A 27,075-nucleotide genomic window follows, 5' to 3' on the forward strand; every position below is an offset into this window, starting at 1 on the left:
TAGGACCAAAATGTGGAATGCCCTCAGGCCTCTTCCTCATGCGGCCATTAGGCCATTATGTGTGGGCCTGCAATGGCCCAGGATCCCCCTGGCTGCTGAGCAACATAGCGGGGTGGCAGCCTGGGCCGATGGCAGTGGGGCAGGGGCTTCAAACTAATGTATGGCTGTGAGAACAGTCTTCATGGGAAGAGCTGCTGGGATAATAAAATGGTGTCCAAACATGAATCAAACAACACACATTGATTTTGAAATGGGTCAAAAGCAGGGAGGGGGAGGAAGTCTAGAATTTTGGGGATAATGGGCTTCATCACTGAGTAATTGCAGCTGGAAGGAAAGCTTTTGACCTGTTTTGTCTTCCTCCTATGCACCCTTCCTAATTGTTACGGTTTGATTTCTAGGCATCTTTTAAGGCAGCCTTTGTTGCTTGGAGAATCAGGAGGCTTTAATTGCTACAGATAGGTGTTCAGGCTAATTTCTTAATGCTGAAAAGTGCTGATAAAGGTGGAGATGGCAGTGAGAATTGATTGGGGTTATCTGGTAATGACAGCTCAGTTTCTTGATCAGCTGAGAAAATGAGAGAATAAAGCTTGAAAAATTTGACTGTTTTCAAATTAAAAAAAAATAGTAAAAGTTGTCTCAGACATGCAGTTCTTAAAATGTTTCTATACTTAATTTGATGGACAAAGAAGTCTTTTGAAGAATATACATCACAAGGTGGAGTGTGTTTACCACAACCATCTGGCGTGCTGGGAGTGCAATGAGGCACCTCCTCAGGGATGTGGTAGCATTTGGGATACTGTTGTGCATTTTTAACCATTATTTTAAAAATTGTGCTTTATGAAGTTGTTTTTTTTTTTTTCCCCCAATCAGATATATGATGTGTAAGGCCAAATGAAATTGAATTACTGGTACCTGATGATTGAGAAATCCGAGTAGGAGCTACTGAAAGCTGTTGTAGAAAAAAATGCCAGAGAAGTTCTGTAGTTGACAGGAAGTTACAAGATCTTCATATGAAGGAAAAAGGGCTTTTAAACCAGCAGAAGAATGGGTGTTGAAAGCAAGTTTGCATTTCTGGGACAGATAATGACAAAATTGTAGTTGGACTTTATTGGCTTTAATCCAATTTACAGCTAGGCACATAAGTAGTGTTCAGCTGAAAGAGCTGGAGAATCAGGGATTAAAAGATGGCTATTCAATGTGTCAGTATGTCAAATGGTGAATCTAGGGCCTATCCTGGTTTTAAGTTCCCTTTTGTCCTATATGCTGCTGCTTGCAGTTTGGGATTAGCTTTAATTCTATAACCACATTAGAAGGGTAAATTGAGAGTCACTGGTTGAGGATTAAGAACACCAGCATTAAAAATAGCTGGCACCATCACTTAGCAAAGCTGGAGTTGTTTGAAATGGGCTGCAGCTGCTGAATGTTGGGACTGCTGTGGGTGCACAGAATCGTTCCCACGCAGTACAACGGCAGCTCATTAACCTGTGTCTCCATCCTTTCCAGGCTGAACACCAGGGAGTTCTGCTGGTCTGCAGGGTTTACTTCAAAGTAAAGTATCATCCACTCAAACCCAGTGGGGATGCATGTGTTTTACCAAGTATGGAAAAGAAATCTCAGAACAGATGAGCAAAAGTGAAATTAATGCTGTTTAAGAGTCTCTGGATGTTTAGCAGTAATGTAGGCTATGTTGATTAACAGCTATTTATAGCAGATCTTTGTGAGCTGATCTTCTTTTTCCCCTTCATTGGCATGAAGTCTTTTATCAGGCTTGTTCCTCAATAAAGCAGTTGGTGACTTTGAAGAAATCAATGCATATCACTAGATTCTCCTCTAACACAAAATTATGCGTGGAAGACTCATCTTGATGCATGAATGGAACTGGTTGCATTTGGTTAAAAAAAATCTGTTACTGGAAAATCTAATTGATTTCATAGTTCATATTACCTGAAAGATTTAAAAACAAACAAAATTCCTACATAAATGAAGAATATGAGAGTAAGCAACTTTTCAGTGTAAGCAGAATAGTTTGTAGGAGGAGGGATACATCACTGGTATTTACCTACATCTGTACAAGGACCATGTATAGTAAAAGTCACCTGCGTAAGAGAACAAACATAACAATTGAGTGATTTTTGTATCTGCATACAGAAAAGCAAAGGAGGCAAAATTTATTTCTTCTTGAAGACCTTCTTGTGCCACTATACAAAGGGGCTATGTTCTAATACAGCCTTCAGCAACTGCTTTTTGGGTTAAAGGATTTAACCCAACAATGTCCAGAGCTTTAAACCAGTTTAGTTAGGATACAGTAGTAATGTAAATCTTCATCACTCACAAGGCAGTGTCCAAGTGTAAAGGCTAAATTGAATTTTAATTATGTTGGCAATCTTGCTGGGGACAAGAAGCAGATGGAAAGACTCTTTTTAATAAAGGTAAAATATGCCTGTAAATTGCACGCTGCGCAGTATGAAGCCGTAAGACTCTCAGTGATATATGCAGGAATATCTATCTATTGATGGAGCAGTTAGATTTCTTATAAATACAGAATCTGTGCCTAATGACTGAAAACCTTGTTTTCATTTCTTAATGTAGATAAAACAAGTTTCTAAATTAGAAGAAAAACTTGAGAAAATTTGAACTGAGGTAAGAAATGCAGTGATGGTATAGATCTTGTGCTGAATATTTGTCAGACATCTTCAGGGAGGTCTAATTGGGAAAATGAGTATCTTGTTGGGAAGATTAATGTCAGTAAAGTAAATATGGTGACATAGTCAATGATGTAAAAGCAGAAGACGAAGGTGAGCTGTAGTTCTTTACCACAGTCCTTTACTCTATTTCTTTTTCTTGTTGTCTTGAACTGACCCATGATCTGATGAGACCTGAAATATTGGTGCCAGCTTTCAGGAAAGAACAAATCCTAGTAGTACTTAGCCGATGCTAGAGATCATTAAACTAGAAAGGGAAAAAACCTTAGAAGTACTGATAAGAAGCTGTATGTTAACATACAGTGTTTAAATATACTTATTGCTGAATATACCAGGAGATCAGTTCTGTGTTTGTATGTGGCAAGAAAATATATATATATTTTTAAATGTTGTGTTCTCACTGGCTGATGTAACAAATTTAAGTATGAAGAGTTTCTATAATTCTGCATGTGTTCAGTATATTTTTTCTAAGTAGCTGGCCATATGTCAGAGACTTAAAGTGCATGATTAAAACATATGGGAATGGTTACACTGTCAGTTTTATCTTCAGAGCTTAAACTGTTTTAAATGCGCAGGTAGGTAACAAAACATAAAGGTCTCTAAGAGGTATTTTCTGAAGTGTGGTGAACTTAAAGATTGAGTCAGCCTTTCTCCAAAGCTGGGCAGGTGGGAGGGAATGGGCAGTGGTGAACTTCAGAACAGCAGTTCTCAACCTGGTTATGGCTATGCCAGCTGGAGAGGGGAAATGTTAATAGAGCAGGAAATAAATACTTCTATAAGCAGAAAATAGAGCTGTAAGAAGAAAATGGTGGAGATGTAATACCTGCCTCCTTTTCCTGCAGAATGGTTTAAATCATGTGTTTAGATAAAACTTCAGTCAGCATGGGAAGTAGCTTGTATTGGTAGTTCAATTGACAGCTTCATGTAGTAGCATCCAGCTGCATTCCAAATTTCCTTGAGGAATTTAAAGCATTGTGTAAATGCTGAAAGAGATGATCTGGACCTGTCTTAGAAGGTAGATGCCATAATGCTTTTCTGAGATAATTAAATCTTGAAAATAGGGGTGGTAGTGGTATTCTAGGGATACTTACATGCTGCGGATGAAGTGATGTTGGAGGGCAACAAAACCCAAAACCTTAGCTTATTGGGCCAATGCTTTCTTCTAAGCTGCTACTTTTAGATAACGTGAACTTTTTTTTTTTTATGTAACATGTGGGATTGCTCAGTGAGGAAAAACCTACTATAGGCTCTCTTTAGTGATGATCTGCAAGTGATTTAAAGAAGAGTTTCCAGAAGAACTTTCTTCTGTCAGTCTGTGGAAAGCACCCTGCTTTCAGGAACACCCCTGCCTGCATTAAATGAGCTGTAGAAACTGGAGAATCTGTGAATTCCTCTTCTTTGAAGATGAGTTTTGTTGAGCTATATACAAGAACGAAAGTAGTATATCTCAGAGACAGGCATTTTGCCTGCTTTTGAGGAACTGCATGGACTTATTTTTTTTTTTTTGGAGAACTGTCAGGTTTGCTTTGTTAGGCTGAAACAAGGTCAGCTTTGTAATTTGGCATAGTAGCTGTATTTGCAAAGTTCTCCTAGATAATTGAGGGATTTTTTTATTCCAGTGTGTGTCTTTTTAATTTCAGGAAACTTAGTACATTAGTAGACAGACATGATGTCTGTCCTGCAGATTCCCAGGAATAAATAGCTAATGGTGGTGAAGATCTGCCTATGCACAGGAGGTCACAAAGTCAATCTAATTAATTGAGTTTTTCCTAAATCTTCATTCCCTTCAGGCTGAAGACAGAATTGTAGGGAGGAGTAAGGCTGTTGCGGGTAGTCAGTGAGTATTGATGATCCTTGTTAGGGTTGGAGGGGAACCCTCAAAAAGTTGAAGGAAAGAATGTCAGTCAGGTTTAAAACAATATGTAGGTTTTTCTGCAAATATTTACTTTAATTTGACATGTAATTAGGTGGCACAGCCCTTAGATGATGTTTTGATGGGTTCGATTAGTTGCTGACAAAGATAAAGGGACTGAGTCATGAATCTTGCTAATCTTTTAAAATATGCATTTTGTACAAGAACAAAGAAGCCCTAATATTCTTTTTGATGTCTTTGAAATCTAACCTAAAATGGGTCTTTTCAATCTTTCTAAAATTGCGGCTTTCATACAGTAGGCAAGAGGTAGAATAATTTGTCAAAATAATTCCTGCCCTTCGTTGTAATAGCTTTCACAGAATGTTATAAAGTAAGAAGCATTAAAAATCTATATGAAATAATCCATTGAATTATGTATGCTTTGCTGTGTGTAATAACAAGTATATTGAATAACTAAACCCAAATTAATTTTTTTTTGTGGTGAAGTTTATTTCTTTTTTAAATACATTATAGATCACATACAGTAAAGTATTTTTTACTTCTCAGCTATAAAACTGAAGATACATTTGACTTACATTAGGTAAATCTGACACATTAAATTGATCAGCTGTTAAGGGTGTCCTAAGGGTTCACTATCAACTGTTTAAATAAAAGATAAGTAGAAAACCTCTGCTAAATCCTATTTCTTTTCTATTAAATAGGGTCAGATTTGCTTCTCAGGTGTCTGATTTTATGAGACAGTTAACTGAAATTTAGATCTATTTAGTAGTAAGGGCTGGAACTAGTTTTTTAATCCAGGTGTATTTTTGCTTTTAAAAAACAAACTGAATAAACTGATGCAGAGGAATGTACTTGTTTAGACATCCTCTTCAAGGGTAAGGATGCTGTGGACCTGCATTAAAAGCCTCTTAAAGCTCTTGTTCTAACCACACACTTAATACTTTTTACTGAGCCTTTGTCTTTCTCTCTGTCTTTCCCATCAAAGTCATGATAACATAATGGCTTAATGTGATAGTGAACTATGAAATCTTTATTCAAAAAATGGATTTCACACTTTGAAACATGAATAGTGGAAGTGTGACTCAGCATTGTTGGAAAAGCTCCTGTTGCCTTATTAACCTTTCAAACAAGCCCTTAAACACACTTGCTTGCAATCATGCAAAATGTTGAATACAGTTAACTTTTTATATTTGAGAAGCTTGATGTTCAGCTCTTAAGAGCTTGTTCTTTATTACTTAGTTTACAGAACTTGGTAATTGGTAGCTTGTCTTGCCATCTGTATGAAAAATATTTTAATTTTCACCAAATGTGTGCATGTACTTTTTTTAAAAAAAAAAAGATATGAATCTTGAAAGTCTAGACTGCATAGCTGAAATAACTTTTGTTTGAAGTTTATTGCGTAGTGTACCATATGTATTTAAATAAACCCATATTTTTAGCATTCCTTTGTGTAAATGCATTTGATTAAAGTGTTATACCTGCTTAATCGCCTTCATAGACTTGCATTATGATATTTTGATGCCTGCCAAAGTTTACTATGGCCTCTTAAAGATAAATACATCTTACTGTTTTCACATTCCTTATACAGTCACTAACTACATTCCAATCTCAATATATATTTATGAACATTGATAGTTGTTTTTTTTACGATGAAATTTGATACCCTTAAAAACCTTATATTCCTCTGTAAAGGTACATTGAATAGAGAGAATGTTGCTTATAGCGTTCCTTAATATAATGGTCTGTGGTCTTCATGGTAAGTCAGAAAATGTGTGCAAGTGAGGATTTGAGAATCTAGATTTTGTGACCTCTGGTAAAACATGTAGAAATACTAACTTTCATGCATCAACTGCAAATTAGACCAAGGAAATGGTGATAATTTATGTTGGAAGTCAAGATGTGTTTTTTTTATTTCTGTGGGCAGTTCTAAGGTTTTGCTTACAAAGGAAGAAAGAGATTTTGACAAATACGTTTTCTTTGGTCCTTACACAGAAAAAAGAAGTTGGCTTGCTTGATGCGGACATATACGGGCCTTCAATTCCAAAGATGATGAACCTTAAAGGAAACCCAGAATTAACACCAAGTAAGTGTGAAGTGATTTTTATGTTGTTGTTTCATTGTTCAGGAATGAGCATAGATGTGCCTCCTTGGTGTGGCATGGAAGGGGGTGCAAACAGAAGATGTAAATGTAGTGTATTCATTTCTTAAATTTTTGTTAATGAAATAGCTGTACAAACTAGCTTTGAAAGCAGCGAGCATACTTGTGGTCTTTGTTCATGTTGGTCCACAGGCTTTCAGGTTTTAATGGATTATTACTGAAAAGACTGGAAAAGGTAACCAGGAAATAAAGGATATTGTCAGTGGGTTTAGACTTGCAGACAGTGAGATTCTGATCCCATTGTAGAACATATTTTGTTTTTGTTTGTTATGTCAGAACAGTAGTCTGGGGATGGGGGTGTTGGGGGGGGGAGACTAACCTAGGAAATAAGAGAGACCATTACAGTAGTTAGTACAGTAATGTCTTTTCAAAATGTCATTGAAATGGTTGCCTTTCGTATCTCTCTCTCCAGCCAAATACTCAGGGCCACTTGATTATTATTTTTTTTTAATCTGGAATTGTGAGTTTAGAAAAAGTCGTGGTGAGTACCAGAAATAGATGAAAAGGATTCTGGTGTGAGGAAAAGCAAATTCAGGCAGGAGAGTTTAGAGAGAAGTAAGGAAGACAAAGTAGAAAGGTTACATTAAGTCTGTTCACCTTTCAGAAACGTAACTTCCACTTCTGCCAAATGGGAGTGGAATTGAAGAACAGCTTTATCCCGCTAACCTCTGAGATGATAGGGTTTTAGTGCTTTGTTTTGCTCCTCTGAAAAATTTAGATGCAGTAAATTTAGGATTACTGTCTGTCTCCTTCTTTTTCCACCCTTTAGTCCAGAGAAAGAAGTAGTAATGTATTTCTATATACAGATGCACTGCAGGTGGACAAGAAGATGTATGCTTGTACATGTGACGATCCATTTGAGTACTTTTCAAGTACCTGGCTTACAAACGTAGAAATCATTTAGACACTTTCACAGAGGGAAAGAGATTACTTGGTTTTATTTGTCGGGCTTCTGATTTAATTTTTGAAGGTAAAAGCTAACTCCATTGTGTAATAAATAAATAACTGAATCTTTGCACATATCACCAGTACAGTTTGACTTCCTGATTTGACTTCCTTGCATTCTCATGTAATTTGGGACCTGCTGAGAGTGTGTCATATAAGCTCTGTTCTCCTGTAAAATATATATAAGTGCATATATGTGTGTGTGTGTGTGTGTATATATGTATTTGAAATGCATTATGTGATATGAGCACAAAGGACTATGTTGCAATGTCTTCTGTATCTCTCGTTTTCCTTTTTATATGATATTAGCTTATATATATTGTTAACAGATGTTACTGACTTTTTCCTTTCTAAAGATGATCATGTAAAAGGTTACTTCTCCACCTTTTTTCCTCACTGCTAGAAAATTGGCAGGTTAGCTTTGAAACTCTTACAAATCTAGCCATGTATTTTATAGATTTAAATTTGGTATGAGTTCATATCACAAATAAAGAGGAAGTTGCCCAGTCTATTTCATATGGTCATAACATTTAATTTGCTAAGAATGCAAGGAATTAAAACATATACATTTAGGTATTAGGACAGATCAATGTTGTGGTATATAAACTTTGTAGTCTGCAGATACTTTGAGGATACAGCTGAAAATTAACTGTACGCTTTTGTCTTGGCATGTTTGCTGTGCTGTGAAAAACACAGCATTCAGTGTAACAGAAATTGGAGGATTTCCCTGAATTGAAATTGCTTCTGTTGGCCTGTAAACACATTTTGATTGCAAACATACATTCTTTCTGTCTCTGTATTGAATGTACAAGGAAATAATACCAGGATTTAAGAACATGCTTCATTTTTAAGCGACAGCAAATGGATTAGCGTATTTCAAAAGCGTGACATACAACACAAGTCTACTGAGAAAATGATGTAACAATTCGGTATGAATGGTAAAGGGGTACAATTTCTATTTCAGGAATTCTGTTTACTTTTCAGTGCAGTATAACCCTGGAGTTGATGAAGCTGTGGAGTAGCAACAATGAAAGTATTGACATCAAGATGATTTGGTTGTGAAAATAGGATACTGAAAGGCATAGGAAACTTTAATTGTAAACTTCAATGATTTCTTTGTTACTTTGTTACTTCAATGATTTCATTGCTACTCCAGTGAGTAGCAATGATGGGATATGCTTGCAAAAAAAGATCAGTTGTAGGGGTGTGCGTGTATGTACATATTTTTCTACCTACATTTATATATATATTACAAGTATATATGTGACCCTTTTGATGAAGTTTAGCCTGGTTTTCCAATTTCTTATTAGATCATTTAATTGTCTTTATTTTCAAGAATAAAACTCTGAACAATTCTTGTTTCATAGACTATTACAGAAAACAGTTCTACACATTAAAGATCTGTATTAACAATGTTAACTTTATCAGTAAGTCAATTAAAAACATTTTAGTAGCATGGCAGTCAACAATTGTGTTTAAAGACTATTTCTGTCCACAACATAAGACCGGGTTGTGAAAATGATGAGTAGCAGCCTTCATTGTTACTGAATCTCTACAGTAGCTCTAGGAGGTTCTGATCACTCTTGCACTCAGATTTCTAACTATTTTTCCCCTCACATGTAGTAGTCAAAGAGGGATTAGGGATGCTTGGCACCATACAGAATAAATTTGCAACAATTATTACATTTGAATAGAGAATGTTATAGTCGCACTACAATTTAAATGTGGAGTTTGTCTAAGTTCATCAAGTTCCAACCCCCCTGCCCTGGGCAGGGACACCTCCCACCAGACTGTGTTGCTCAAAGCCCCATCCAGCCTGGCCTTGAACACTGTCAGGGATGTGGCATCCACAGCTTCTCCAGGCAGCCTGTTCCAGTGCCTCACCACCCCAAAAGAATTTATTTGTATATATAATCTAAATCTACCCTCTTCTAGTTTAAAGCCATTACCGCTTGTTCTACCATTATACTCTCTAACAAGAAGTCCATCCCCAGCTTTCCTGCAGGCCCTCTTTAGGCACTGGAAGGCTGCTGTAAAGCTTCCCTGTAGCCTTCTTCAGGCTGAACAATCCTAACTCCCTCAGCATGTCTTCACAGGACAGGTGCTCCAGCCCCTTTATCTTCTTTGTGGCTCTCCCCTGGGTTCTTTACAACAGGTCCATGTCCTTGTTATGCTGGGGACCTTAGAGCTGAACTCAGTATTCCAGGTGGGGTCTCACAAGAGCAGAGGGCAGAGAATGCGTTCCCTCACCCTGCTGGCCACGTGTCTTTTGATGCAGCCCAGGATATGGTTGGCTTTCTGGTCTGCAAGCACACATTATCAGCTTGTGTTGAGCTTCTCATCCAGCAATACTCCCAGGTCCTTCTCCTCAGGGCTGCTCTCAATCCATTCTCTGTGTAGCCTGTGTTTGTGTTTGGGATTATCCTGGCACAGATGCAGGACCGTGAACTTGAGCTTGTTGAACCTCGAGAGGTTTGCACAGGCCTACCTCTCAAGCCTGACCACGTCCCTCTGGACAGCATCTCTTCCCTCCAGTGTGTTGACTGCACTACACATCTCAATGTCATTGGCAAATTTGCTGAGGTGCACTGACCCTTCCCAAGACCAAGACGTTACGAGTGCATTCCAGGAACCTCCTGGCTTGCCTATGCCTTGTTGCACTGTCCCTTCAATGGATATTGGGGTGGTTGAAGTCCCCCGTGAGGAACAGGGCTTGTTAACATGTGGCTCTCCTGTCTGTCCATGGAGGGTCTCATCCACTTCGGATTCCCGGTCAAGTGTCCTGTAGCAGGCTCCCTCTGTAATGTCCCTACCCTATATTTAATCCTGACCCATAAGCTCTCCGTTGGCTCCTCAGCCATCCCCAGGCAGAACTCCGTGCACTCCAGGTGATCATTGACAGAGAGGGTGATGAATTCAGTTCAAAATGAATTAGGAATTCCCAGGGAGGAGAGTCTGTATAAATGAAAGATACTCCATTACCTTAATCTTGCAGACTTGAGTACGTTGGAGAAACGTACGTCTACTAGCATTTAATAGGGTATCATTCGAATTACTTTTACTAAATGGTCAGGGAAATCCTGGTTAATAAGTTAATGACTGAATTTAATTAGTTAATGGAGGATTATGTAACTATGGAATAAATACTAACATCAGCTACAATATATACACAGATCAACATTTCTAACACAAGTAATGAAAGCATTACTTCTACTTTTTCCCCAAATAGGGTACTTGAAAGCTGTTTTCTGGCTTAGTGGACTGCGAAAGTTGTTTTCTTTTTTTACTCTACCATTTAAACTACCTGGCAGAAAGTAAAAGCTGTCATACAGCTGCAAGGATATTGTCCTTTTGCTGGATAAATGTAACATTTTTTCACTTAAATGATTATGAAGATTGTGGTGGACTTCTTTATTTATGGCAGTTGAGTGCTCTTTTAATATTTTGAAGCTTTGCTATTCTGTGATGCTTTCAGTATCCTTTTTATTTCTTAGTTAAGTAGTATATTGAAAAGATCAATAGTAGATGTGTTTTCAAACTTTGGAATGAGAAGTAATTCCTGAGAGAATGAAAGCAGTGGGTGTGTTGCAGCCCTACTGAAGCTAATAATACTACAGGAGCTATAGAAATGCAATTACTGATAAAATTCTAAAATCAGGAATAGATATTTGCATTTTTTTTCCCTGGGATACATTTATGTATCTACTGCTCTTCAGTTTAAAATCAGAATTTCTAACAGAAAGTGGTGATTTAAAATATGCTCTGTAGTTGCTGTTTAAAGATGTCTACATGAAATAGTCATCAAGGGATCTGGGGATCCATTTTGGGGTTATTTTCCCTAGTTAGGTAATGGTATATTGATAGGGTAGTTGTTCAGGTAACCCTGAAGTTTCCCGGTTATATGTTAGAGATGAATTTTAAAGATAGAACTTGTATTCACCACCTTTATGCTTTACCAGTGGAACTTTGTCATGATTAATTCAAATAAAAACTAAATTTGATTGTCTGAAAAAAGGCATTTTGTTATTGCTACTGCCTCTTGATTTGTGTTAAATAGTACGCAGTTTAATGTTTTGCGTTATTGATTCTATGTTGAAAGTAGTCTGAAGTGAATGCTGGTATTTTACTGCTTGTGTGGTCTTCTCACAGTTTATGTAGCTGGCTGAAGGAGAGTAGTCACACCTCAGATTTGTTGGGCCACAAAGCCATGCAGTTCTATTTTTGAAGATCTCAAGTCAGGGCCAGACCCTCTTTGGGTTTATCAGGGGACTTTGTTAGAATGGGACTTTTTTTTCCAAAGTACATTCAACATCCCTTTTTTTTTTAATCCAATTTTTCACTTCAGCAGGCAAACTTCACATCCTCTCTGATTCTCGTACCTGTTTGTTGTCCTTAGGCTGGTAAGTTTAGTCTGCCCTTTTAACTTGCTCTCCTTTAGCTCCCTGAAGCATTTGCTATTTGCACCATCCTTATTCATGATATTTAATTGGAGACTAAGTAGAGATGTCTGGCCTGCAAAAACTGTTTGTGTTGATTCCATTACAGAAGAGGGTCAGCTGCAGTCAGTGGCATTGCTTATTGAAAATCCATGCACTGGTGAGAAGACTGGTTTGAGGTCAACGTCTTTTCTTATTATCCCAAAAAGCCATCTGATATTCTCAGGCAAGCATGCATTGAGAATAGACTGTTTATGTTATGCAAAAATGGTAAACTCTGGCCTGGTATAAGAATATCTTGCTGTTTGAGAGGCAAATTCAAGTAGCTATTACAGTGAAAACAAAAAAATGAGAAAACACAGCAATGCTGTACAGGTATTTCAGACTCCATTAAGTAAAATAATTTTAAATGAAAACAAAAGAAAGGTGTGGTGATGGGAAATGGGCTTTCTTAGGATCATCCCAAGCAGTTCTGCAGTGGCTCACTGCCCAAGTACCTGGTTATTTTTTTTGGCTTCTAGGATACTTTTTCTTGGTGTTGTTCTTGTTTCCTATTCAGGACAGATAAGTTCCAAAAGTTCCAGCTGAAGCCACTGGCATTATAGGTACACAGGCGCTTTGAAAATCTTTGAAATAGTCTTGAAGACAAAATAGTAATTCAGAATGTTGAAATTAGTTGTATTTCTATTTTGGAGGCTCTTTCATGTGTCATGAGGTAGCTGAAAATGAGAAGAATATTTAAATGTTAAATTATTTATTCTGGACCTTGACTATTGCCCTCAAACCTGTAGCAGTTAACCCTGAACTTGATTAATTTGGAAATTTTTGATGTCACTTATGGAAAAAAAATGGTGACCTTTACTTGGGGGAAAGGAAGTGGAGAAGGAGTACAATGGCAATCTGATCAAGAAGTGAAAAGGAATTTAAAATATTTTGGGGATGAGTATGGAAAAAGGACTGTTTTAACTACAATGAAGGCATCTATTGCCGTTGAATCTTTATTTTTAAATTTCTTTTTCTTCTGTCCTTTAAGTGGATTTTATGTTTGGCAAAAAACAAACAAACAAACAACTAACTTTCTCTTAAAATATTCTCTTCTGGTTTCATGAGGTATTTTGAAATCACATATCTAGATAGTAATCATACCATATTGGGTTAGATTTATAGTTTTGAAAGACTTAAGACTGCGTGTGTAGTTTGAGATGACACCAACCCTGCAAGGGATTGTTTATAAGCATGTATTTGTTAGCTGCTGTTTAAAAAATAAGAAAAAACAATTAGTGTAGTTAACTTGTTAAGATTTATTTTTTCATTATTGAACAATTCATACTTAAAATTACAAAAAAAATAAAAGTAAGATGATACGGTGGGAAGCATAGTATGTAGTAATTAAATTTTTTACTGAGAGCAGCCCTTTTGGATAAGGGGCAAATGAAATTTCACTAAATGCTATTGCAACAAATTACTGAAACACAACTAGAAGCAAATACATGTCAACATGTCAGGTACTTGAAAGCAGAGTATATTACTCTTCATATTGTAAATCCTGTCATGTGGTAATTATAAATGTTTTGATATGGATTATGACTAGCACAATATTACAACGTTTACTATTAAAGATGTGAATGGTTCATCAGGTTCAACTTTTATACAAACTGGAACCAAATTGCAAAATGTTTTTATTATAATAAAATGATAAATGTACATTTAATTGTATGTATGTAAACAAAAAAAATGATTCATTTTCCTTTTTGTACACTGAACACATTTACCTGTTTGCTTATTTCAGAGGAATACATGTAAATGTTTCCATCCCTCTTATCTGTAAGAAGTATAATTAAAGAACTGTAACTAATTCTGAACTTTCTCGGTATTTTCATCTAGCAATTTCACTTTCATGCTTTATCTCTGTGGTTTTCTTGCTGTATCCCTTCTCCACATTATAACTGAGTGCCTGTTCAGGAGAAAGAATAAAACTGAATACATCAAAAATAGAAAAATATATTTTAATCCTTTCCCTATAGTGACAGGAGGCTAAAAGTGACAAAGTTTAAAAGCTAACATTTCTTTCCCTTGATTTAGTTGATAATCATAAGTCTTTTAAAGAATCCTGAGCTTCATTTTACAAATGGTGAAATAGGAATAAAATCACAAAAGGATGTATGGAGGCGATTCATGAGAAATGCAGAGGGGAATATTTAATACACAAAGAACACTTTATTTGTTTGTCTTAAATGGAGAGTTAACAAGTTTACTGTAGTTTTCATCTGTCATTAACATCCAGCAGCTTCAACAGTTATTAAAATTACATATAATCATTTGAACAGTTTACTTCCTTCTGTTTTCATTGACGCTTTCTTTTTTTGTCTTGATTACAGTATATAGCTTAAAAAGGCTGAACTGACTCAGACACATTGAGTTCCATGCTTTTTCTTGGAAAGCAGTGGATGCCCCTGGTTTACTGCAGGGTTTTGTTGAAGTTAGATCTTGAACTGAAGGGAGTGCATGGGGAATGTCTGTCCCTTGGGTTTGTGGTACTCTGTCGTGTCTGTTGTCCTGTGTTACATGACTGACTTGGGCAATCCTTCTTTCACAGGAGCATCCGAAGCAGGGCCGTGCTTCACATAACTTGCCTGATAAATACTTATAAAATACTGATAAAAGCTAGTCCTGTGCTTTTATTCCAAACCTAACAAGCTAATGATGCTTAAAAACATAACAAAGATATGACTAAATCCTTGTGCTGTTTGCTTTTGCCAGGCTTACTTTGAATGTATAATCTTCCAGCAAGCAATTAGACCTTTTGCTTTTGGGTAGGACTCATGTCACAGCTGCAAACCCGCTCTGGTAATGAAAAGCCTCTCACAGAGCCTTGTTGCCTCTGCAGTCTGCTGGCAGGAAAAAAGTAGTGAAAACCTAATGGGATGGCTAGGCCAACTAAATATGAGAAGCAAATCTTTTGGAAAAAGCCATGTTTCTTTGTGCATTTATTTCTTGAGCTTGAATTGTGTTGCCAGTATTGAATAATGTTCTTTGAGTCTCTGTGGTGGTTTACTTTGGTTTAAGCATTTGTGATGCCTCCATGGCTAGATAACATTGTTAGCACAGAGCGTAATGGGAAATCGCAGCCTTCCGCCTTCAAGCTTAAAATACAAATTGCAATACATTTGAGGCAGTCCTTCAAATAAATTTGTAGCAGTGTGAAATCAAACTTGAAGTCTCAATTAGTCTGTCACTTGCCATAGAATATTCTGGGCTTCTGGTGTAAGCAGTTAAAATGATGCTTGTGACTCTGACCAACCTTGTGGTGACAGCAGCCTGCGTCTCTGAGGCGGCTTGGGCCTGGCTGCTCCATGCTGCTTGCACCCCTCCCCTGCACCTCGCTTTCCTCTCATATCACCATGCTGTGGGTGGAATTAAGTTGCCTTTCCATGGGAAACTTGCACCATTCTAAACATTCTGAAGCTACCCCTTCAGAAAGTATGGCTCACCTGTACCCTCAGTGAAAGCCTCTGCATACCTCTTAGCTCCCAAAGGCATCTGGGGTGGTGTGAGACAATTCTATTGACACCAGCAAAGCCCACTGTTTTGTTAGTCTGTTTCCTTTCCTGTCCTATGTCCCCTTTTTCCACAGCTTAAAGATGATTATTTTCTATGAACCTACTGAAGTTATCTACTTTTTTATTTTTTATTTTTATTTTCTCTTGTTTGTTAGGAATCTCTGTTCAACCCTGCCTTGTCTGGAGCCTTCCAGTCCTTCACTGGAACCTGGATCCTCCCATTAGAGGCTTCTGATCTTGAGAGCTGACTGTCAAACTAGACTGCAAATAACTTCCTTATACTTCTGCATAGCAACAGCCATATGAAAATTACTGTTTGCTCTGATTAACAGAAAGTTGTGTGTAAGTTGGAGCCCTAACTTAGATTGATAGAATATTCTGTAGTCACTGCAGCATGAAATTGTATACAATTGAAAAGCAGATGATGCAAAAAGTTGTTGAGATTTTACAAGTGACCATGCTGAAAATCTGTTTCAGCTTGTCTATATGTATGGCACATTAATTGAGTTTGTCTCAGATGATTTTGTTTAATGTACTGGAATTCACAGCATATTCTGCACTGTCTTATTCATTCTCTGACTAGCGTGGTGGCAAAGTGCTTTGTCGTGCCATACATCTTCTGTGTTTGAGGCAGTGAGACATGGCTGAGATGTGAGGAGGAGTAAAAATGGCAATTTGTCATGAAAATCTCAGCTAATGATGAGCTGTATAAACAGCAGCAGAACCTTTAGCTTTGGTGTGTGCTGTGAAGAAGTACCAGCTTCCTGAAACTTCAATAATTGTATGCCGAGGAGTTGCTGCATGGATTTTTGTTTTAATAGAATACAATGGAAGATGAAGGAATACTTAAAGTTATGAGCTATTTAGAACTAGAAATATACTTTTAAATATACTTCTAAAGCTGCTGTTTTAATGCTTAAATGTGAGGTGTTAAATGCCATTCAGAGACTGAGGTATTACAGACAAGATGTGTGATTTCTTTTCCTACTTCTTTCTGTTGTATACCAATTACGCCTAAGTTAGCTGCTTTTATTTTAATTCTTTCAGTTTCAAGGGAAAATAAGCAACATCAGCAATAAAACTGAATGCTTATCAGTTGTCATTACATGCTTTCTAACGTTGGAGATTAGTGGAACCATGGCTCTATGCTGCCTTTGGGAAGGATGCAGCACTGGTCTCCAAATCTGCAGGAATCTTGAATAATCTGTAGCACAGATTTCACAATCTCTCATCCGTAAAATGAGATACTACCTCCCTACATGGATGTTACAGAAATAACATCCATGTAATAAGCTGCCTTTATTTTTCTTAAGCAGTGTGATGCCTCTTAATGAGGTATAGTGTAACATCAAAACCTTCTGGAATAATGGTCTTTACTTGCCTGATGAGATGAGACTGAAAGGAAGCTTCTGCTTGCTCTAGTGCTTCAGTCAACAGATTTGAAACAAAACCAAGAGTTGAAATGTCCGTGCCTATAGGTCTCATAGCTATGTACTTTGTGCTGTGCTAACCTGTGGTTACCATCAAACGGCTATGTCAGGCTTTCTAGAGAAAAAGAACTCAGTTCCTTAGGGTGATCTGCATGGCTTGGCATTTGGGGAAAAAAAATAATTCAAACCCAAAAGCATACCTCTTACAAAATGCAGAAGATCCATCCTAATGCCTTCAACATCATTCTTCCCCCAGGGAGTAACAACCCAGTCCTCAGACCAATCCTAGAACACTTTTAATCAGCCATCTGCTGAACTGCTCTAATGAGCTTGCACGCGTTTGCTTTTTCCAGTGCCCTACCAGAAAAGGCATTTTATTGGTAGTTTGTTGGTGCTCTATTGATCTTATTGATCTGGTTTTGCACATTGACTGAAAACAAAGAACCCTTTAATTTAGGGCCATTGAGCTTGCTTACAGTTTGCAAACAAGGAAACTGATCTCTTAACATAGATGGCATAGTAGGGCTGTGTCTATTACAATTTTAAGAAATTAGATGTATTTTATTTTCTCTTGGTTTTCTGAAGCTGTATAGTAGGCATCTCATCTGATAACAGAGAAGGAAGTGTTAACTGTAGTCTGAAAGAAATAGGAAATAGAGATGTTACTGAGAACTCATTTCGCTTAATCTTCTTTACATGTTATGCTTTAGAAAATCTTCGTGAGACCCAGAGTGAAGGAGGAAGAATGCCTGTTGCTTTTGATGAGACAAGGGTGATTACCAAAACCCACTGAAGCACTTTAGGTTTCAGATAGTCGTAAGAATGCTTTTTAGCAGTAGGCAGGCAGTGGGGTGCTTTGTGGTATTTTGTATTACTTTGAGAATATGCAGAATGTTATAGCCAGAATATACAGCAGGTTGGGAATTGTTCTTGTGCAGTATGTAAACTTGATTAAGTTTTGCTCTTCTGAGCAGTTTATAGCCCTTGGTTTTAACCAAGATATAAGATCCAGTTTTGATAAAAATGAATCTCTACTGTTGAGAAGTAAACAATGCATGCGTTTTAGCAACAGAGATTCCTTTGCTTACTCTGTAAATCAGTGTTTGTGTACCCACAGCAACTCTCCTGTTACCACTGAGGAGAAGGAGAGGGACATTCATGAAGCTGTGTCTGTTGTGTGAGGCTAGTGTGTTGCACCTGCGCCATATACAGCAGAAGCTGTCTGTGCAGGTAGTGGATCTGAGATTGTCTCAGATATTTGACTGACATATTAAAGAACCTGGATTGAACTGAGAAGTTGCATGATATTTTGGTGAAGTTTCTTATGTTTTCAGACCTCCTGCAGCTTTTCCTTTCTTATCTTCCAGTTCCTCATCCTCACATACTGAGCAGTCAAGAATTGGTTCTCCCTCATCCTTTTTTTTTTAATTGTTCCTATTTAATGGTAAAGATGAAGCAGACCTTGATGCTGCAATAATATATACTGTTGCTGATGCTTTTTTACAACTGTTTTATAGGTAAATACGAAAGCAATCTTTTTTCTCAAGCCTGTTAACAGGATTGTAATTTGTGGCAGTATGTATGTTTACAAGGACACCAAAGCAGTACATAAAGGAGTCTCTAGGCTCAAGTTCAAATGTCATCAACATCTTCATAGCCAAGCAATCTTGCTGCAGTGGGAAAAGTAAGCCTGAGTACTAGAAATATGGGTAGACAGTATAATGCCACCAAAACTCAGCCCTGACTGCAAACTGAACAGAACTACACAAGTGTATTGAGCTAGCTCAGTGAATCAGTCCAAGCCCTTCTCTTCTTGAGTAACAGCACAATAGTCATGCAAGTGATTTGTTTAGTTTGTTTTTGTCTTTTTGATTTGTAAACCAAAATACTGTGAATACAAAAACCATACCTAATTTATTTTTGACCATATTTCTACAGAATTACATGGCTTGATTGCCTGCTTACTTTTCATTGCTTGAAAGCTTTCGTCTGTATGTTTTAGCTGTTTAATTTGAGTGCTCCTGGGTGTTACTTTGTCTGAATTTGGAGTTCAGCTTTGAATGCACAGCATTTTACCCACATTGTTTTGATTTTGCTATATATATATTTACTTTAGATGCATCAAAGGTTTCTGTCAAAATATGTATTGTAATATAATTTTTATGGCTTACTCTTCTTGCAGTTTTCTGCTAGTTCCTGCCTGTACATGCTCTTAAAATAAACTGGATAGGCTCAAATAAAATTCATTTTGTTCTTCTGTGTGTGTGTCTGAGCACGTGTGCTGTTTTGAGTTAAGGTGGGAAATGAGATGGCAGAGAGTATAAAGAAAGAGGAGGTTTTGGCTTTTGGAGAGTTTTGCTCTGTATGCACTGATGTTACCTTTTTATTTGTTTACTTTCTGCTGCCTTACCACCTTGCCAGCAGAACAACTGCAATATTTCTGCACTTTTCTTCTTGACACGGGAAAGCATAGGAGTATGGAACATGACAAGGACATAACTTTTGTAATGTCCAAATAAACATATATTGTTCCTACAGAAATGTTTCTAAATCCTGCAGACTTCGTCTAGGACTTCTTATCTAGAGCTGTTACCAGCATGTAGTGGTGGCTTTATTTTGTATCTCTCACCTGGGGTTCAAAGCAGACAATAGAAAGAGGAATAAGAGGAATTCCCTGAAATGTGGTGTTTTAAAGGGAATGGTCCTCTGATTCGTAAGATTAATTGGTAGCGCAGTTAATAAATAAATAAAATCTCAGAGCTTTTTAGGACTTTGTTTTTGTTTTGATAAAAATGACTCAGCAGTTATCTAAGTATTGCAGAAGTAGAAGGTGGACAAATAGGTGATCTGTGCCTTGTAGCCAAGGGGATTTTTTATAAGCTGGTGAAGTCTGGGTTTCAGCAGCACAAAGTGATAATATGGGCAAATACACAGTTATTCTGGCAAGACCTCAGTGGTCCCAGTTGTTGCAGACTAAGACAAAGTGGAGCTAGGGTCTCAGGTAGAATAGACAAAGGTATACACGTATATATACTGAAGGAATGAGAGGGGGGAAATAAACAAATACCGCTGGGAGGGAGGGAAAACTGCTCTGAAAAGGAAACTGTTGTCTAAACTTATTTCTTCTTCAAAAAACAAAAACACCCTTCCAAAAAAAACTTGTTTGCTTTTGTTTTAGAAAATCTAATGAGGCCCCTTAAGAACTATGGAATCGCATGGTGAGCATGTTTCAATTCAAATAAAGTTTATTTACAGATATACTTGGTATCGTGCTGGAAAGCTAACCTTATGCTGTGTTGTTTCAGCATGTCCATGGGCTTCTTGATAGACGAGACTGCCCCGGTTGTGTGGAGAGGACTCATGGTCATGTCGGCTGTTGAGAAATTGTTGAGACAGGTAAGGATTTATATCTAACTGATACGTGAGTAACCATAACATCGTTTCAAATTAGCAGTGAAAATTTTTGTGTCTTGGTCTTTTATATGGACTTGTGTTGCTATCAGACTTCTGAAACATGTTTTGTGCACTAAGGAATCATTTTCTTGGTGTCAGTAACTTAATAGAAAGGTTTTCACTGGAGAACCAAATGGCACAAATCTTCCTGTGGACACTTGACAAGAGTCATGGACCTAACTGCCATTTGTGGCTTTGCTTACTTAATGAAAGCTTCATAGCAGGCAAACTGCAAGCAATATGCATTTGAAACAATAATCCCTGGAGGTTATCTCAAATGAACTAATAAGATTAGTGGTACAGAACTCATACAATGTTGTCACTGGTCTTTTGATTTGCAATTTTCTGGCCTTTTGGAACTGATGTTTGTAAAGAAAAGTAGAAAAAATCTGTTTGTTTTTTTTTTTTTTTGTATGTTTTAATTTTACTTCCTGTGCATTTCAAATATTTATTACAACTTATGATCATGACTTCCACTTATGTTCAGTTACCTTATGACCATTCTGAGAATAAGAGAATTTTATTTTCTTTCCAGGTAAGAGAAAAAGTTGAAGCTTACTGTGTTTATCTATTCTCTTTATGTAGTCATTGTTCTGTGCGTTTGATTAGTGGATCACCACGATTTAATGCATTTTTGTGTATTTTTAAAGAATATTTTGCAAATGTCTAAGAATTTGAATGTATAGGTGTCTGTGCTTATCTACAGCTGCATTCCTGTATGTGCTTGTTTATTCAGCAGCACTAAGCATTCTTGGATGGCATTTGACAGGTACATGAAAATCATGAAATACTATCTCGGTGTAATGCAGATAAATCGTTGGTTAATAAAACTCCTGGCATATGGAAGCAGGGTGGCTTCTTTATTTCTTGACAGATCGTTTTTTCCTTCTTCGTGTGAGTAGATCTGTGAAGTGCTAATGAGACAAACAGCTGAAAAAATGCATTAAGTGCATTAAAGTTCTGTGTTTAAACTTGGACGTGACCCATATTGTTCATGGCTGACATCTATTCCAGAGATCTGATGTATACAGCTTGGAGATCACTAGGTTTTTGTATGTGTTCTGTAAATACTTCCAAAACTTATGCTCCCTTAATGACTGAGAAGGAGGTGTGTTTGTTTTTTTTTTTTTTTTCTTCCGTTTCCCTAGCCTGTTTCCAGTGAATTCTTCTCTGTTTCTAACAGACTTTAGAATAGCGGCAAATGTTGCTCTAGTCAGAAAGGACACGTGTGCCAAAATTTAAGGGAGAACCTCTTTGTCTAGACTTGACATTTAAAACTACGAGGTATCCATGCCAATAGCTGTGGAAGGCTGTTTTGCCCTCTTCGTGTGTCGCATTGCGTTGGCCCGGCTGACAAAGACTAGAGCCTAAAACCTCAAAGACAGAGCTGAAGTTAGCACCTGCTGCATTCAAATACTCAGCCCTGGGAGACTGAAGCCTTTTGGCAGGCACTGCAGTGCTACTACTTCAGTCGGAGGTATCCCCAGATGGGAAACGTGTGCCAGCTTCCTCGTGGAGGGTGTTGATGGTGCTGTGTAATGAGCTCACTGCTCCCTAGCAGCCAGTGAAGTGGTTACGTGCTGCCCGACTGCAACAGGAACAAGGCAGAGAGTCCATTAATGCTCAGGGCATCAGTGATTTCGCTGACAATGGAACCTACCTTCTGAAAGAGGAAGACCTAATAGCTACATTTCTTCTCTCCTGCAGCATCTTTACCTCTATTTGATGATCAGGGTTTGCTTAAATCTGTGCTGGAAAGAGTTGTTTGCGTCTTCTCCCAAGAAGAAAGAAACTCCTAGCCAACAAGAAAAAACAGCAGGTTCTTTCAGATGCACAGGTGGTCTTTAGAAAACGTCTGACAAATTATCCAGCCTTACACATGCTGCTTTGGTTTTAAAAACTGTAATATCTCCCTTCTGACACAGCTAACCCATGCTTGAGATTGACTAGTAACTAGTGTTAGAGCCTAGGACAACTGAATGAGAGAGGACCACAGCATGTGATAAATATCGTTCTGTTTGTGTTGAAAATGGTTTTGTGATCTCTTGGGTCTTCTGAAACTGTTTCCTCTTTTCTCTTTATCTGCTCTGGTTGTTTGTCTATTACCAATTGTTTGATAGGATAAAATTGCTTGCAAGAATAAAATGATTCTGCTTCTAACTTTCTAAGGCAGTATTCTTAAGAAATAGCTGCTTTACCTCTATAGCTACATGTAAGCTATCTAAATTAGCTCCCTAATCTAGATTTATAGTCTATAACTTTAATGTAAGGACCTTTTGTGCACTCAGATAAGCTAACAAATGTTAAGTTCTTAAAATAATTAAGTCAGCCAGGTAGAAAACACCTGATGGAACTGATTGTGTCAGAAGTTCCCAGGCTTTCACATGAAAAACACTGGTAGTATTTCATAGTGGTGTTTACTGTTAGGTCTTGGTGGCTTTATTGTGTGTGTTGTTCTAAGAGGTTTTGTATTTGCTCTGTAAATAAGTTTGTTGTTTTTTTTTCTTTACAAAAGAACCAGTTTTTCAGAGTTGTTCATGCTTCACATACTCCAGTTAAAGCACTGGAGGGTCTAGTTTCCCAACTTATTAATGTTGACTTGTTGACTCATTAACTTGTTAACTCTTAATCGGTCTGTGCCTGTAATTAGTATTTAAATGCTTCTTTTACTCTTGCAGTTTATCAAATCTCAGGAATTGTTTGTCTGGAAAATACATTTTGTTAAATATATACACTCTGTGGCTCCTTGTGCACTTTGTGCAGGTAGGATATCCTACTCAGGTATTGAAAGAGCTTTGCAAACATCACTTTTCATAATACATCTATAGTTTTGTTCCTCTCATTCCTCTTGCCTAATTCATCCTTGGTGGATGAATGGCTTTTCAGTGCTGCTCCCTTTCAGTTAAACATCTCTAGTTTACATGCCTTGAAATTACAGTGGCCAGTTGTCATGGGCCATATGATCTGAGGTTTAGTTGTGGCTGAGAAATGACTTTTGTTAACATAATGAGATGTACTTTAGGCCTGTTTAGGTTGCAGAATGATCATTCCTCTTATCCAGACTTTACTCATTTCCCAGCAACAATTGTTTTCATATAAAAACTCATCCACCTTTGTTGACACTTTGAATTTTGGTAGCCTATAGGTGAGGTAGAACAGAGTATTTTTTGGTTTACTTAAAATTTTGAAAGGATAGTTCTGAAATCTTTTCTGTGAAAACACCATTAAAGCCCATGCAGAGAAGTTTTGATAGTTCTCCATTGTCATCTGTGGCACTGGGCTTTTCCTATTTGCTTTCCACTTAACATACACTTCAGAAGCTGCCTCCTCTTTATAGTTCCATTCAGTGCTCACTTCTTTACTGTTTGTGTCTCCTGACCCAGTGCTATGGTTCAGACTAAGAGTTTCTCAAAATGCATTGTCTTGGTGTATTTGCTGTGGAAATGAGTCCTGGTGAACCTTAGGCTAAATATAGCAAAGATTCTGATTTTTTTAAATTATTTTTCTATGAATGTTACCTAAAATCTGTGCCTGAATAGTGATGTTGCTGAGAAGCTTTGAAGTAAATGTCAAGTAGACAGCTGAGAACCTTGGAAGAGCACCTATAAGAAAAAGGGGTGGGAGGGTGGGGGAGGGCAAGCAAAACTTGCTGTAGTCTGGTTTAAACTGCTACTGCAACAAGGATTTTATGCGTTCATTACCGCTGTATTATAGATGCTGTACTGTAAGTTTTCTAACACCATTTCCACTTCTGTCTGTTGTGGTTTAACCCAGCAGGCAACCAAGTACCACACTGCCACTTGCTTGCTCTCCCCAGGTGAGATGGAGAGAACTGAAAAGATAAAGGTGTGAGAACTCATGGGCTGAGATAATGACAGCTCACTAGGTAAGGCAAAAGCCATGCATGCAAACAAGGCAAAACAAGGAATTCATTCATTGCCTCCCGTTGGCAAGCAGGTGTTCAGCCATTTCCAGGAAAGCAGGGCTCGTCACACAACGATTGCTTGGGAAGATTAATGTCATCACTTTGAATGTCCGCCTTTCCTCCTCCTCTCCCCCAGCTGTTATTGCTGATCATGATGCCCCATGGTATGGGACATCCATTTGGTTGCTCTCGTCAGCTGTCCTGGCAGTGTCCCCTCCGACCCTCTGGTGTGCCCCCAGCCTCCTCGCTGGCAGGGCAGTGAAAGGAGCAGAAGAGTCCTTGGCTCTGTGTAAGCACTGCTGTGTTATCACCACTATTTTCATCAAAAATCCCAAACCCAGCATCATCCAAGTCTCTACAAATAAAGTTAACTCTAACCCAACTAAAACCATAACACAGTCTGAGAACATCTTGACAGTTCACCATCATAGGAGCAAATAGAAGAGTGTAGATATGATTCTGAACTAATCTAGGCTCCTCAAAGTTGGTTGCTGTACATCCTAGAATATATTGTGGCAATTGTTTTGCCAGAAGGCTGGCACAAGGGAAGTGGCATTGCATTTGACTGCCAGTTTAATAGTTACTGTAGTCACAGCAGTAATACAAGTGAAGGGGATTTTTTTGTTTAGAGTACATAAATTTTAATGTAAAGGACAGTACACGTTGGTTGCTCACATCCTAACAGATGTGGAATAACAATTCATTAGGTTGAAATACAAGTACAGAGTGGGCTACAGGTATAAAGTGCATATTTCAGCATGTAGTGTTCTCCTATATTTATCAATAAAATTGTGTCACGATGAGAAGCAAGCATTGCCTACACAATAGGGATTATAGGTGTGAGCAATTCTGTTAAGTGCAACCAGTCCACTTGGAACTAGCCCAAAGAAGCTGCTCTCTTTTCAAGGCAGGGATCTCTGGTTGATTAACATCCTTAACTGGATTTCTTACATTGACATGGCATTTTAACCTATGTTTTCCAGACTAGCCAGATCTTACCTGGCAAGACTCCTGTATTTCTTCCTTATCCTGCTCCTCTGGAGCAGCATGAACATCTTGTGTATTGGCAGCCTCCTTGGTATAGTATGGTTAAAAATCTAACCCTCAGAACTGCTGAAGATGTTGCAAGATATAAAGGTTCTTTAAATGTACCTGAGAAGGGTGAACACATTTTTCCTAGAAAGACAACAAAGTTCTCTGGAGTGGCTTAATGCTAAATTTATCTAATCTCCATTTCTTCCTTACTCCTTTTTGGAACAGTTTAGTGCCTTTGTTTTACAAGAGGTATGTTTTGAAAGAAAATTAAATGAACTTTCACTGGAAGAGATATAATTGGAACAGAAATAATACAGAGAAGCTAGCAGAAAGCAAATGATATAAGCCTTCTAATGCAGAGCACTTGCACATGAACAAAAGGAAATGGGGCCTTGCACTTTGAAGCATGGACAGACTTTATCCCCTAAAAATGTGTTGAAAGAACGTAAATTCAGCAAAGGAAATTACCAAATGATTTTTTTTTATCCTAAAGCAGATTAGAGCTGTAGCTTTAAGATTCATTCTTGTCCTTTAAAAAAAACTTGAACTCAGTTTATGTGATAATTATAGTTGTATGTTCTGGCTGGAGGTGGAGGTTTTGTGTGCCACTTTCCTTTTGAAGTTCCTCTCTACTAAGAGCAGAGCTGATTTGAAATCAGCACTTAACAGAGGTAATGGTGGTAGTATTTTTATAGCATTGTGTGTGTGTATATATGTATATGCATCTGGAACTTTTTTTTGTAGCATAATGCTTAATGTCTTCTGCAGATATATGCACAATTGCTTAACACCTGATCGTACATGCTACCTTATTTGCATCTTCTGCAAAGAACCATCAAAGTGGTAAGGGGTCTGAAGCATGTAATAAGAGATACCATAAATACTGGATTTATTTGATTTTGAGAAAGTTAAGAGGACATCTGAGCTGTTGTCTTTAGCTACCTAACTGATATATACAGAGAAGATGGAGGTAGTTGCTTCCTGTATGTGCAAAGTGAAGACTTCCCAGAGAGATTACAGATTCTCTCTTTTGGAAGATACTCAGAACTCAGTTGGACAAGGTTCTGAGCAGCCCGCTCCCAGTTGGTCCTGCTCTGTGCAGAAGGATGAACCAGAAAACATCTTGAGGTCCATTCCAACCTAAATTGTTCTGTGAATCTATGATTAATTCTGAAGTAGATGTCCTGCTGCTTATTTGACTAGCAGCATATATAATTTATCTGCAGCTCAGAGAGGAGAAGAAGGTTATGCCTTTGAAAGAGAAGACTGAATGCTCTAGCCAGTGATCAAAACCTAAAATGAAATGCAGGTGTCTCTCTTGTGTGAGTGTCCTAATCACAAAGCTAGACAGACGTGCTTGCAAGGCATCTTGTGTCTTGCTCAAATGAATTTATAATTAAGTCTTTCAGTCAAATGAGCAAGTTTCAATATAATGAATGAGAGCATATTTTCCACAGTAGCACTTAAAGCCATTTGGCCACTTGACAGGTGCTACATCAGATCCCCATAGGCAGAGACAAAATATTCAAACCCAAATAATCTTTGTCTTGAATGAGCA

At 37.7% G+C, this 27,075-nt stretch overlaps 1 protein-coding gene across 4 annotated transcripts in view; it reads left to right on the forward strand.

The window, feature by feature from the left end:
* The window catches only part of NUBPL (NUBP iron-sulfur cluster assembly factor, mitochondrial), an 89,119-nt gene that overhangs the window by 10,916 nt on the left and 51,128 nt on the right, over nucleotides 1-27,075 (forward strand). For all 4 annotated transcript variants that reach the window (XM_027458184.3, XM_038179961.2, XM_038179960.2 and 1 more), the window contains 3 exons: nucleotides 6,568-6,658; nucleotides 20,283-20,322; nucleotides 20,410-20,500. In XM_027458184.3, coding sequence (XP_027313985.3) covers nucleotides 6,568-6,658; nucleotides 20,283-20,322; nucleotides 20,410-20,500 — 222 coding nt within the window. The remainder of the gene's footprint in view (nucleotides 1-6,567; nucleotides 6,659-20,282; nucleotides 20,323-20,409; nucleotides 20,501-27,075) is intronic.

This window comes from Anas platyrhynchos, chromosome 5 (genome assembly GCF_047663525.1).
Source record: "Anas platyrhynchos isolate ZD024472 breed Pekin duck chromosome 5, IASCAAS_PekinDuck_T2T, whole genome shotgun sequence".
NCBI lineage: Eukaryota > Metazoa > Chordata > Aves > Anseriformes > Anatidae > Anas > Anas platyrhynchos.